At 45.8% G+C, this 12451-nt stretch overlaps 2 protein-coding genes across 3 annotated transcripts; both read right to left on the bottom strand.

Annotated features, from left to right (window-relative positions):
• Nucleotides 1-1390: 1390 nt before the first annotated feature.
• Nucleotides 1391-9042, bottom strand: LOC111237332 (protein disulfide-isomerase TMX3-like). Of its 2 annotated transcripts, none has more exons than XM_022766387.1 (16): nt 8424-9042; nt 8094-8145; nt 7657-7699; nt 6320-6443; nt 5867-5912; nt 5611-5691; nt 3713-3812; nt 3473-3550; nt 3231-3297; nt 2648-2746; nt 2380-2437; nt 2243-2296; nt 2109-2165; nt 1892-2021; nt 1750-1818; nt 1391-1673 (listed from the first exon to the last, which is right to left on the bottom strand). In XM_022766387.1, the coding sequence occupies exons 1-16, from the start codon at nt 8455-8457 to the stop codon at nt 1485-1487; spliced, it is 1281 nt and encodes a 426-aa protein (XP_022622108.1). In that variant the 5' UTR covers nt 8458-9042; the 3' UTR covers nt 1391-1484. The 2 variants fall into 2 exon arrangements, with proteins under 2 accessions (XP_022622108.1, XP_022622109.1); XM_022766388.1 differs by having other exon boundaries at nt 2109-2162.
• Nucleotides 9043-9092: 50 nt separating this feature from the next.
• Nucleotides 9093-10710, bottom strand: LOC111237331 (melanopsin-like). The gene has a single exon (XM_022766386.1). The coding sequence runs from the start codon at nt 10588-10590 to the stop codon at nt 9109-9111; it is 1482 nt and encodes a 493-aa protein (XP_022622107.1). The 5' UTR covers nt 10591-10710; the 3' UTR covers nt 9093-9108.
• Nucleotides 10711-12451: the final 1741 nt, after the last annotated feature.

The raw sequence follows: 12451 nt of genomic DNA, 5'->3' as shown, positions 1-12451 counted from the left end.
TTAATTGACCATGAAATCATTCATGTTTATCTGACAATAACTTTAATTTCTAAATCTATTAATCAATGCAGGAAAACTAAATGAACCATAACCTCTTCTTATAGTGTTATGTTGCCATTAATTTTATCACTGAATTTACATATGAACAAATATTGCAGATATAAAATAGAGTATTCCTGTAATGTTATTTATTTTGAACCCATAAAAAAAAACGAAATAGTGTTTCCATTAAATTGCCCAAACCCGGTGAAGCTGTTGAATATCTGAGCAATGAATAAGAAGTAAGTTAAAAGCTCAATTATTAACAGAATCCAGCTTTTACTTCTGCTGATTGTGTTGAGGCTTCAAACATCATGAAGTAGTTGTAAGGTTGTATTTGTTTTTGCATGTTGGTAACTTTGGTTTAAGGATGTTAAGAATGTGAACCTTAGGTAAGCTGCTGATGTTAAAGGATCCAGTACACATCTGGATTTCATGGTTATATTGTTGTTTATGGGTTTATCTACATCCCTCAGAGATTTAGTGATGCGCCCCCTTTTAGGAGGAGGTAAGCAATAGTAGTGAAACACAGAGGTAAAGCTCTCGAGGTGAACAGGTGTTAGTTACAACAGCCAGAACAACAGAGGATATAAGCAGCTCAGGTTCTGTCATTCAGAGAGAGACTTGGTGAATCCTACATCAGATCTGTCCTCCGTGCACGAAACAGCCAAACTCAAGTGTTGACTTGTTCCACTTCATTTTCATAAGTTAAATTATCTCCTCCTCCTTTGTCTAGTTGATCAGATGTTGCATACTGGAATGTGATTGGACCAAACTAGTAGTGATGTCATAAATCCTGTGTCATCGATGTGACATCAGAGAGACGTTTGATCGACATTAGACGTTTAGGAGATGTCAGGTTTTAGTTAATTAAAAACACCTCAGCATCACTGGTCAAAGTCACAGTGACAGATGACATCAGACGGTGACGTCAGATGACAGCAGACATTTGGTCATCTGGTGGTCAGCTGCTGGAGGGAGGGGCTTAAACACTGACTCAAGTTTCACATAAAAACTGAAGTGAGGATGAAAACCAATAGAAACGTCTCCGTCATGTTCTCCAGAGCTCAGTCCTCTTCTTCTTCTGTGGTGGTTTAGTGGCAGCGACAGGAGGAGCTCCACCAGCTGTTTACAGCTGTTGATTCATGATGAGGAGATCAGATTTCAATCAGGTCCTCAAAACTTTATGTAAATTAAAATTAAAATTTCTCAATATTTGGATGAAACATTTCAACAGTCACTCAGTGTGAGGCATTCAGGTTTTGAATCAGTGTGAGGTGTTCAGGTGCGTGGATCATTGTGAGGCGTTCAGGTGCATGAATCACTGAGAGGCGTTCAGGTGCGTGAACTGTTTTATTTCATGTGACAGCTCAGAGACAGGTGATGGTTCTCTGGGTCTAAGTCTGGATCAGTCCGGTCCCCCTCCTGTCCCCCTCCTGTCCTCATCACTCGGACTTCTTGTCAGTCAGTTTTTTGTAGCTCTGCAGGGGCGGAGCTGACGGCGCAACACCGTCATCGTCGTCGTCACTCATGGTGGATCGGGCTTTACGGCAGAGGTAACAGAACACGGTGGCCATGGCAAGCGGGAAGCCAACCAGGAAGCAGCCCAGCAGCGGAGCCTGGCTGAACACCGACTGACAGGTGGCGGATGAGAGGTCAGAGGTCACAGACAGACAGACAGGAAACAGGACTGATGATGACAGGACTTACCATCAGCGTGACTTTAGTCTCGTGGACAAAGCGTCTGGCACGTTGGACAACGCCGTTTCCTCCCTGACACTGAGACAGACACACCTCAGTGTTTCACACATGATCAAACCACTGTACTCGAGGTAAGTCTGCCCACACTCACCTGGATGCTGCCATCCAGAACCCCGTTCAGGAAGTTCATCAGGTGGTGCTCCGTCTCCATGGCGCCTGTTGGCAGGAAGTAGCCATCATTGGACAGATTGACCACGACGAACGATGGCACGATGACCTCACTGAGAAAAAAGAAACAGACGCTCACTGATCCATCTATGACACGTTAACAACCACAGGTGTTGACCACATCATCACATGTCACTCACCCCATCACCAGCCCGCTGATGTAGTCGCTGCCCTCCATGAAGCCGAAGTAGAAGCTTCTGAAACACAGTGAGACCTTTTATCTTGTTCTCAGAAATTTTCAGAATAAAAGTGTGAGCTATGACAGATATCTGACCTGCTGTAGATCTCTTTGTGGTCTGCAGCTACTTTCTCCACCAGACTTTTATACCTGAGCAGGTGACAGGAAACGTATAACTGGAAGTTAAGATCTAAACTGTTACAGTTTACAGTTAAACTGACAGACTCAGTTACCTCAAGCTTTCCTCACACAGGTTCCTCTCCTCCACCAGCGCTAACACCACCAGTTTACCTGCAGGAGAGAGGCGGGGTCACATCACCTGAACCAATCAGCAGTGCCTCTAACGTCCACCAGGTGCTGCTGTGGTCAAACACTGACTGCACTCCTTTTTCTTCTTCTTGTTATTTATGAATCAGGAAACTGCACCAGACTAAAGGTGATTATCATCACACTGTGAGAAGTCACCTGATCAAACATCAGCCTCAGGTGTGTGAATGTTACCTGACTCTCCCATGGCGTACAGAGTGTAGCTGTCAATCTTGAAGTAGTTTGGGAAACGTTCTCTGTTGATCCACGACTTCAGATCACCGTCATGTTCCTCTGAAACACAATACAACATATACAATAACACTCATTCATTAAAGAGAGACTGAAGGTCACTTGACCACTCACCTGAAGACTCACCTAAACCCTCACCTGACCATTCACCTTAACTCTCACCTGAACACCTGAGGAAAGGTGTGATTCTGGTCACATGTGGTCACAGATTAACTGTTTCTCAACTTTGGTCATTGACTGACACTTTAAGTCCTTTCACTGTTCACACACTGACACTTCACCTGCCGACGGTACACACACTTCGGTTCTCTTCAACACCTTTCAGTCTGCAGCCTGATGATGTCACTATAACTGGATTAACCTGCAGGTCTCAGCATTTATTCTCGTATCATATTTATTCTTTACTCATGGTTCTGACGATGTTCAGATGGGTGAAGGTCTAAACCTGTTCTCAGGTAGACCGGGGCCCTGGACCATCACTTGGTTCAGGTAACGTGTTAAAGTCTAGATCAGGTTCCTGTCTCACCGTTGTAGGTAAAGAAGGTCCCGTCTTTAAAAACCACCACAGCCGGCAGAGAGGGCAGAGACACCGCCTGCAAACAGACACACCTCAGGTCACCTGTCAGCTATGACATCATCGACAAACACAGGCTGGTCAATCTTCTCTGAACTGAAGAACACGGCGTTCTGCTGGAGAACACGGTGTTCTCCAGCAGAACGCCGTGTTCTCCAGCAGACAGCAGTAGCTCTACTGAGTAAGTGTAGAACCTTTGGCAGGATGTCCCTGGCAGCAGAGAAGAAGTAGGTGTGGACGATCAGCTGCTCAGCTGCAGATGTGTAGTTTCCCTGAAAACACATCACAGGTCAGAGGTCAGCTCTTCTGTGTGTGTGTGTGTGTGTGTGTGTGTGTGTGTGTGTGTGTGTGTGTGTGTGTGTGTGTGTGTGTGTGTGTGTGTGTGTGTGTGTGTGTGTGTGTGTGTGCATGTTTGTGGGTGTGTGTGTGTGCACCTTTAGCTGTGATGTGGCTCCAACATAAACAAACATGACATCTCGGCTGTTCATGGCGTGTTGGAAAAGCTGCAGACTGGTGAGAGTTCGAACCAGCGGCCTGAAGGACACAAGACAGACAGTCACAGTGTTCATCAACACACAGTGTGAACAACAGTCAGTGTCACGTGTGTAAAGGTTTACAGAGAACCTGATTCCTGGATCTGCAGGACATCTGTTGTTGATGTTTGTTGTATGTTGTTGTTGTTGATGTTTGTTTTTGTTGATATTGTTGTTGTTGATGTTTGTTGTTAATGTTGTTGATACACCATCAATAGTATGTGAAGGAGCCACAGTGAAGATGTCATGACCAAGACCACCATCTAATTTATTTCAGATATGTACTGAAATGAGCATGCTAACCAACTAGCCGCGTCCCGGACCGTGTTGTAATACCACCTCGACACACTAGATGCTGTGTGAGTCAGTGTCACGTCTAGTCTGCCCTCAGTCCCACGAAGAAGAAGAGCTTCCTCCAGAGCTTCAAGTTACGATACAGCTCCGACCCAAAAAAAATTCGCTGCCGATGAGCGTCACAGAAACGCAGAGATGGCTGAAGGGCCTAGAAAGCGAACTTTATCTCCATCCTGAAGAACCGCTCCGACAGGAAACCACGTTCAACGGCAAAGAAGCAAACACACGGGTTAATGACGGTGTGTTTCTCCACCGCGGGAGACAGCTCCAGGTAAAGAGATGAGACTTCTTTTAGACAGGTGAGTAACATCTAAACTTGGTCTGTAGTGAAAAGTATCATTAGTGCCAATGACAAACCGTACTGACAAACACTTCACGAGCATACATGTATGACGTTGACGTTTTAGCGATGTAGTAGAATTCAGCCTGTTCCTGCAGCTGTTGTCCAGCTGATGCGTCACTAACTTTTCTTTTACAAGACAAAGAGACAGTTTGATCCAGAACCAGCAGGTTCAGGATCCACTGCCTAATACTGTATTTATTTTAGCATATTCATATCTATCCTGACTATTCATTTATTATTATTCCTTATTATTATTTACACAACAGACCTGACATGTTTGAATATAAAGAACTTGTACGACCTAAACTAATTATCCTATCACGTTTGTCTGTATCAGGACCAGAAGTCCAGTCCAGTCCTCCCCAGTGATGGAGCAGCACCTGCCTTTTCTTTTGCATCTGGCCTCATCAACCATCAACCCCGTACATCAACACCTTGAGGTATGATCCCTGCACAGAACCCATATCTTCTATGCTGTGATCTTCTGCACATCCTGCTCAGCCGGAGTTTTGTCAACACTTTTGTACATAATTTTTTTCAGTTTTATTTTTTTGAATATGTGTATCTATGTATATTTATCTTCTTGACTGTTGCAGTATTTTACTTTTTTATTGTTATTTCCTGTTAATATGTTTATTGGATACAGCACCAAACACCAAGCCAAATATCTTGTCAGTAAAAACCTACCTGGCAATAAACCTTATTACTGTTTCTGCCTTTGTGATGATGTCATCATCCCTTCCTCATGCTGCTGTAGCCTGACACCCATGTGTCCTGCAGTATCCCCTTGCCTCCATATTTTTATAGGTAAATAAAAACATAATGTTTGTACTACAAGTACTCATAATTTGTTTCAGTGCCATCAACAATTTTAACTATCAACAATAAATGCACATCTAAATGATAAATTACAAGGAACAAGAGGAAAACAACAACAAGATTAACTGGACAGGGGTGAAGAGGTGAACTGCTGCCACCTATGGAGGTGGGTCAAGTAGCACGATCTTATACATTATACCTTTAATGTTATTGTTAATGTTGTTGATGTTGTTGTTGTTGTTGTTGTTGTTGTTGATGTTGATGTTGTGTAGGTGGTTCTCACCCTCCAACTCGATGAGCAAAGTCCATGATTCCATCTTTGGTTCTCGGTCCTGAATAATTATATTTCACACCTTTCTTCAACCTGAGAACAGAGAACAGCTGTTTAAACATCTGTACAAGCAGCAGTTCACTTTACCATCAGTCATTCAATCCACAATCCAGATGTGTTCAGACTCTGATTAGTCTTCTTTATGTGGAGGCCACCAGACTCTGGATCTGATTGGTTGATGTGCAGTGATGTCACAGTCAGGACTTACATGAGGATGGATGGATAACCTCTGACCTTGAACTCTTTGGCCAAACCTGCAGAAAACAACATAAAACACAACATCAGCTGTGACCTCTGACCGCTGAGGTCTGACCTCTGTGGTCCGACATCTCAGCTCTGACCTTTGACCTGTTTGTGTTAACTGTTGACACACAGATTTATACCGACCAACAGTCTCTGGTTCTGGTTTAAGCTTTCACACATGAACAAATGTGACGGCAGGAAGTCAGTGCTCAGGTGACTATCACACACCTGGATCATCATATACACTCACCTGAGCAGCAGCTGGATTCATTCATTCTGTATTTATTAAAGAACAAGACTGGACCTCATACAGAAACATACTGTGGTTCTCCACATTCTTTGGGATTGTGACACACAGAAGTCCATCTAACCGGTGTGGGTCATACTGTTAGACCTCTATTTTGATAGTGAGACTGACCAGTGTTGGCGGTGGCGTCTGATTTGCCGACATTGACCGGGGAACCGAGACTCTTCAGTTCTGATCCGATCTGATGCCAAACAGGATCCAGCTGTTTACAGAAGGTACACCAGGGGGCGTAGAACTGCACGAGATACAACACACACCATCACGCACTACACAATAAACACAATACACACACTACAGACACTACACACACACACAGTACATGCTAGAGTTGTCAAAAAGTCAATACTCAGATACTAATCGATACTAAAATTAGTATCGGATCAGATACTCATTAGCAACAGCATCGATATAACAGTTCTGTCTTCCCCTCCTCCAGTTGACACAAAGCTTCATACAGCAGCACTGCAGACAGACAGGCACACAGCCCCTCCCCCCACCAGCAGCTGAACACATGAACATTAGCTGACGTTCACAACACTGAGCTGGTGTCTCCAGCATAAAGCTAAATTAACATGGCGAGTGCTGCTGCTGAAGAACCTTCACAACCTCTTTTAGTTGACAATGAAAAAAGCAAAAGTGCCGTTTGGAATTATTTTGTATTATTATTTTTACCTGGCCGGCGGCACATGTTAACGTTAGCCGTTTAACTATTAGCAATTAGCCGATAGCCACATTAAGCGCCTGTTAAGTTATCATTAAGCTAGTGGCTAGTGGCTATGGCTAATAATAAAATGACTAACGTTAATGTGGGAGCTAGGCAGTAAACGTTATCAGTCCTGCCCGTCTGTAACGTTACTAGTTAATTTAACAGGATAACACAATTATTTGTGTCTGAAAAGTGTTATATTTCTCTTAAAGTCAAAGACTGAAGCTGAGAAAAGTCGACCAGCAGTTCGACAGAAACAGCGGCAGCCTCTCCTCCCAACTCTGTTTGATCAGCAACGAAAATATGGTGCCAAGTCACAGTAGCTGAATACATTTGCGTGTCATATATATATATATATTATTTTTTTGCACTACCTCAGACAATGTAAAAGTAGTGTTGTCATTGATGTTATTGTTTGTATTGTTCTAATCTTTATTTAAAAAAGGGTTAGGGTCATTTTTTTCTCCCCATGGTATCAAAAATGGTATCGAGTATCAAGTATTTTCCTGGGAAATTATAGTATTGTGACAACCCTACTACACACACACACACACACACACACACTACACAGTTCTAACAGTAGAATGATAATGACTCTTTACACCTGTATCACTGTTATCATGGTTATAACAACCAGTCTATATACAGTGTATACACCCCCCTTCTATATTAATAAAACTGGACTGAATTGAATATAAAGAGTTTATTACAATAACAATCATAATTAAATAATGACACATACTTTAATGAGCCAGATGTCATCAGCTCCTCTGGTTTCCATGAAGCTGTTCAACACAATCACACTAATTATTTACTCATCAAAATAAAAGCTGCTGTGTGATAATTTAAAAGAAGCAGGAAACAACAAAACTTCAGAATAAAATGAAAAGATGAGAAAGCAGCAGCCATACGGAGGCTCAGAGGGGACAAAACAGAACAGCTGTAGTTTTATTAACACCTTAACACATCCAGTCAGTGGCTGCTCTGGAGCTTTTGATCACATCACATGAACCTCATCCACAGAAGAAAACATTAACATTCAAACATCTACAACTCAGTGACAGGAATCGTGATTCAGTCAAAAGCTCCGGAACAGCTACTAAATGGACCTGGACTGAATGTTTATAAATGATTTAATAAAGTTGAAGTGACGACTGAAAACAGGATGTTTGTACTCACGAGTCATCCAGCTCATCCACGAAGGCCGACACCAGCGACACACACAGCAGCACTGACAACACACACACACACACACACAAAGATGGCGGACAGCAAACATAATTAATTCTGTTAAAGACATGCAGACATGGAGACATTGAGGTCTGAATGAGGTCTGAACCCTCTGCTGTACAACAGCTGATTGTGTTTACATCAGCTGACTCTCATGTCTGTTTCTTACAGGAAGTCATTAACATGAACCTCATTAACCCTTCATTTCCTGCAGGTTATCGAGTCTCTGCAGAATCACAGTAAAGACGGAAGAGAGTAAAGAGTTTGGTGAAGACATACCTGAGAGACGGACTCTGTTCCTCGTGTCCAACATGTTGACTGATGGAGGAGATTAACAGACAGAGCTTATCTGCTAACAGACGCACTGCTAATCTGATTAACAGGTTACATTCAATCCACTGAAGCTTTATTGACAGCAGCTTTACATTAGCAACAGTCTACTGAGATTGTACAACAATATACAACAACATGAAACGGTGACGTCAGCAGAACACCCACGTTAATCAAATTTAGCAGCTGACTGACCAACAGGTGATTACAACTCCTGAGATGGAGGAAGGAAAGGATGGAAGGAGGGAAGGAATAAAAAAGGGAAAGAGAGGAAACAAGGCAGCATCGAAAGAAGGATGTGAAGAAGGAATGTAGGAGGTGAAGGAGGACAGGATGGAAGGATGTAGGAAGGATGTAAGAAGGAGATAAGAAAGGAAATGAGAAGGTGGGAGAGGACGGAAGAAGGCATAAATAAATCAAACTAAAGTTAATGAAACGTGAACCTCCATTAAAACCTGATCCAGCTGATCATTATCAGTCAGCTGCTAACAATGCTGACCAATCTATAATCAATAAAGTCAACAGAGGCTTCATCAGTCAGGATCATTTCAGTTTCTCTTCAACGACCAAACAACACTAACATGTAACCATGACGACGCTTCACTTTCTTCTTTGTGTTTTTCTAGGTCAGGTGTCACGGAGGAAGCAGCAGAGGATTCCCCTCTGTCACAGCACCCCCGTCAGGTGAGTCCCGGTCAGGTGAGTCCGTGTGGGCTGCTGCTGTTTTCTGTGGGCTGTGCTGGCTGAGCAGGGCGGAGCTGCTGGGGCTACTGGTCTTGGTGTTGGAGGGGTCAGCAGCTACATCTATAAACACGTGTCGGGTGGAGGCCGTTGATCCGTCAGCTTCACTCTCCGTCCAGCAGGACTCGCTGTCAGACACCGACGACAGCCGGCTCTTACCCCAGCGGCCATTAGTCCGCGCGCCGGCGCTGAGCCGGACTCCCGCCGAGCCCTGCTCGGTGAGCGTGGCCCGGGGAGATGAGGCGCCACTCGAGCTGAAGGAGGAGCGCAGGTCCTTCTCCTGCAGCCGCAGCACGGAGCGCAGCAGCGGGACATAGCGGCCGATGGCAGCTCGGTACTTTGGGTGTGTGATGGCGTAGATGATGGGGTTGTGGATAGCGGAGGCCTTGGCGATGACTGCAGGGACTGAGTTCATGTATGGAGTCAGCAGGTGGGCGTAGCCGGCAGTGGCGGTCAGAGCGACCGCAGAGTACGGAGACCAGGACAGCACGAACAGCAGGATCACTCCCAGAGCCACCTTCGCCATCCGCCACTCGCTGCGCAGACGCTCGTGCGCCTTGTTGGTCTCTCCGCAGCTGAGCCGCTTCATCTCCCGCCCCGCCCGCCGCACCACCTGGAAGATGGCGAAGTAGCACCCGGCAATGAGGGCGAGTGGAATGAAGAAGACGAAGGCGAACAACAGGATGGTGTAGGTGCGCACGGTAGCCGTGAAGCTCATGTAGTCCCAGCTGCACGACGTCTGCAGGCCCTCAGGGACGTAGGCGCTCCACCCGAAGAACGGCGGCAGACTCCAGCCCAGAGAGTACAACCACACAGCCGCTAGCACCGCCAACACCCGCTGCCGACTCACCCCGCCTAGCAGGGCCAGAGGCCGTGTGATGGTGATGCAGCGGTCCATCGCGATGGCGGTCAGCGTCATCATGGAGGTGATGCCGAACAGAGCGCCGCAGAAGGCGTACAGCTCGCAGGCGAGCTCCCCGAACACCCAGCGATGGTGGAGACTGGCCACGAAGAAGACCGGAGATTGCGTCAGAGACATTAGGAAGTCGGCGACCGCCAGGTTGACCACCAGCAGGTTACTGGGCGATTGCAGCGTCCGACTGCGACAGAACACGTAGATGACCAGAGTGTTTCCCAGCATGCCTGTCACCCCCACCAACAGGATGACAGAGCCAATAATGTAGTGGGCGTGGTCAGGCACATCCACGGTGGGAAACAGGTGAGGCTGCAGGTGGGATTGGTGTGTGGGGGTGTGGCCAGGCAGATGGAGCAGCTTCGACGTTCTGACATGGTGATGGCGGTTGGTCTGGAGGAAGGAGCAGTTTTCTCCCACAGAGCAGAGAGAGGAGGGGCTGGTGGGCTGGTGATGACTCATTGCTGCAGCTGGATGTTGGCTGGAGGTCGGCTGGAGGACGGCAGGATGTCGGCTGGAGGTTGGCAAGATGACGGCTGGAGGTCGGCTGGATGTCGGCTGAATGTCGGGCAACAGGCGGCAGGATGACGGCTGGAGGTTGGCAAGATGACGGCTGGAGGTTGGCTGGAGGACGGCAGGATGTCGGCTGGAGGTTGGCAAGATGACGGCTGGAGGTCGGCTGAATGTTGGCTGGAGGACGGCAGGATGACGGCTGGAGGTTGGCTGGATGTTGGCTGTTCTGTGAATCATCTCTCTGTGGACTCAGGTGTCCGTCTGCAGCTCTTTATGTCCTGATGGTCTGACCGATGATGATGGAGGATCATTGATTGGACCTCAGACTGATCCATTAACTGTCTGCATTTAGAGGATAAATCAACATCTGGACCAGATGTGACCCAATTGTTGCAGTTTAATGTGGATCATCATTAACACCCTGAAGTTAATGAGCTTTTAACTTTAGTGAAAACAGGGTCAGACTTCGTCACAGTTTCTAGTGACGTCCTCGAGATAAATTGAACTGTTATGTCAGCGTGATGACTTTAATAAAACATGTTTCCAACATTGACGGTCTGAATGTCAAACTTCTTCTGTTTCCTTGTAACAACACAGAAGAAAGTTTCAATGATAATGAATATTTTTAAATGAATCTCAGTCAGTTTTCAGTCATTAAGATTTCTGAAGCTCATTAAAGGAGACTCACTTTAATTAGTTCTTTGCATGATCTCTCCATAATTAGAACCATAAAGCGAAACCGAAGAGGTTCTGTGATCTGTGATATCTCAGCTGGAAAATGCAAAAATTCAACAGGAAAAGAAATAAAGAGAAAAACTTCCTAGGCAGAAAAATGAATGAGTTTTCATTTTGACAATACAGAGAAAAATCGTGTCACTGAATGCAGCTGATCAGGGTTTAAACCGTTCATTAGGTAACTAATATTTACAACAGCTGATTTTCGTATTGAGTTCTGATTGGAAACTGACATAATAAACAACCTATATTATGAAGCTCAGACAGCTAAGCTAACAGTTTTCATCAATGTTTCTGCTAAGCTAGGCTTATAGTTACTGCTTCCAGTCTTTGTGCTTAGCTAGGCTAACAGTCCTGGACTCGGACTCACTGTTGAAATGTGGGGCAGCAGATATTGACTCCTCTGTGACCTTGATCACAAACAACATTTTACTCCCCCAAAATGCACCAGGAGTCCATCAACCTCAAGAGCTTTGCATCCCATCGATGCGTCAGTCAATTGGTCGATCAGCAGGAGGGTGGGAGGAGCCTCCCTCCCTCCCTCCTTGTCTCTGAGGCTTGTGTTTGTATTCAGTTAGTCTTAGTCCAGGATGTCAGTCTCCTGTGTCCAGGTGAGCAACAGGTGAGATGTCAGGTGGTGGGGGAAAGGCAGGGGGGCGGAGCCAATCTGCGTTTCAAGCTCCACCGCTTCACCAGCCTGCCCATTGTCCCTGTGAAACCACAAAGAAGATGAGGAGAGACGGACGGCAGAGCTGCAGACAGACGGCAGGGACAGCACTCACTCTGAGAGACAGACAGACAACAGTCAGGCAACAGACAGCCAGACAACAGACAGACACAGTCAGACAACAGACAGCCAGACAACAGACAGACAACAGTCAGACAACAGACAGCCAGACAACAGTCAGACAACAGACAGACAGACAACAGTCAGGCAACAGACAGCCAGACAACAGACAGACACAGTCAGACAACAGACAGCCAGACAACAGACAGACACAGTCAGACAACAGACAGCCAGACAACAGTCAGACAACAGACAGACACAGTCAGACAACAGACAGCCAGACAACAG

Source organism: Seriola dumerili, unplaced genomic scaffold, assembly GCF_002260705.1.
Source record: "Seriola dumerili isolate Sdu_G_001 unplaced genomic scaffold, Sdu_1.0 BDQW01000850.1, whole genome shotgun sequence".
Classification (NCBI taxonomy): domain Eukaryota; kingdom Metazoa; phylum Chordata; class Actinopteri; order Carangiformes; family Carangidae; genus Seriola; species Seriola dumerili.
The sequence above is the reverse complement of the archived record's forward strand: the minus strand, read 5'-3'. Positions and strand labels throughout refer to the sequence as shown.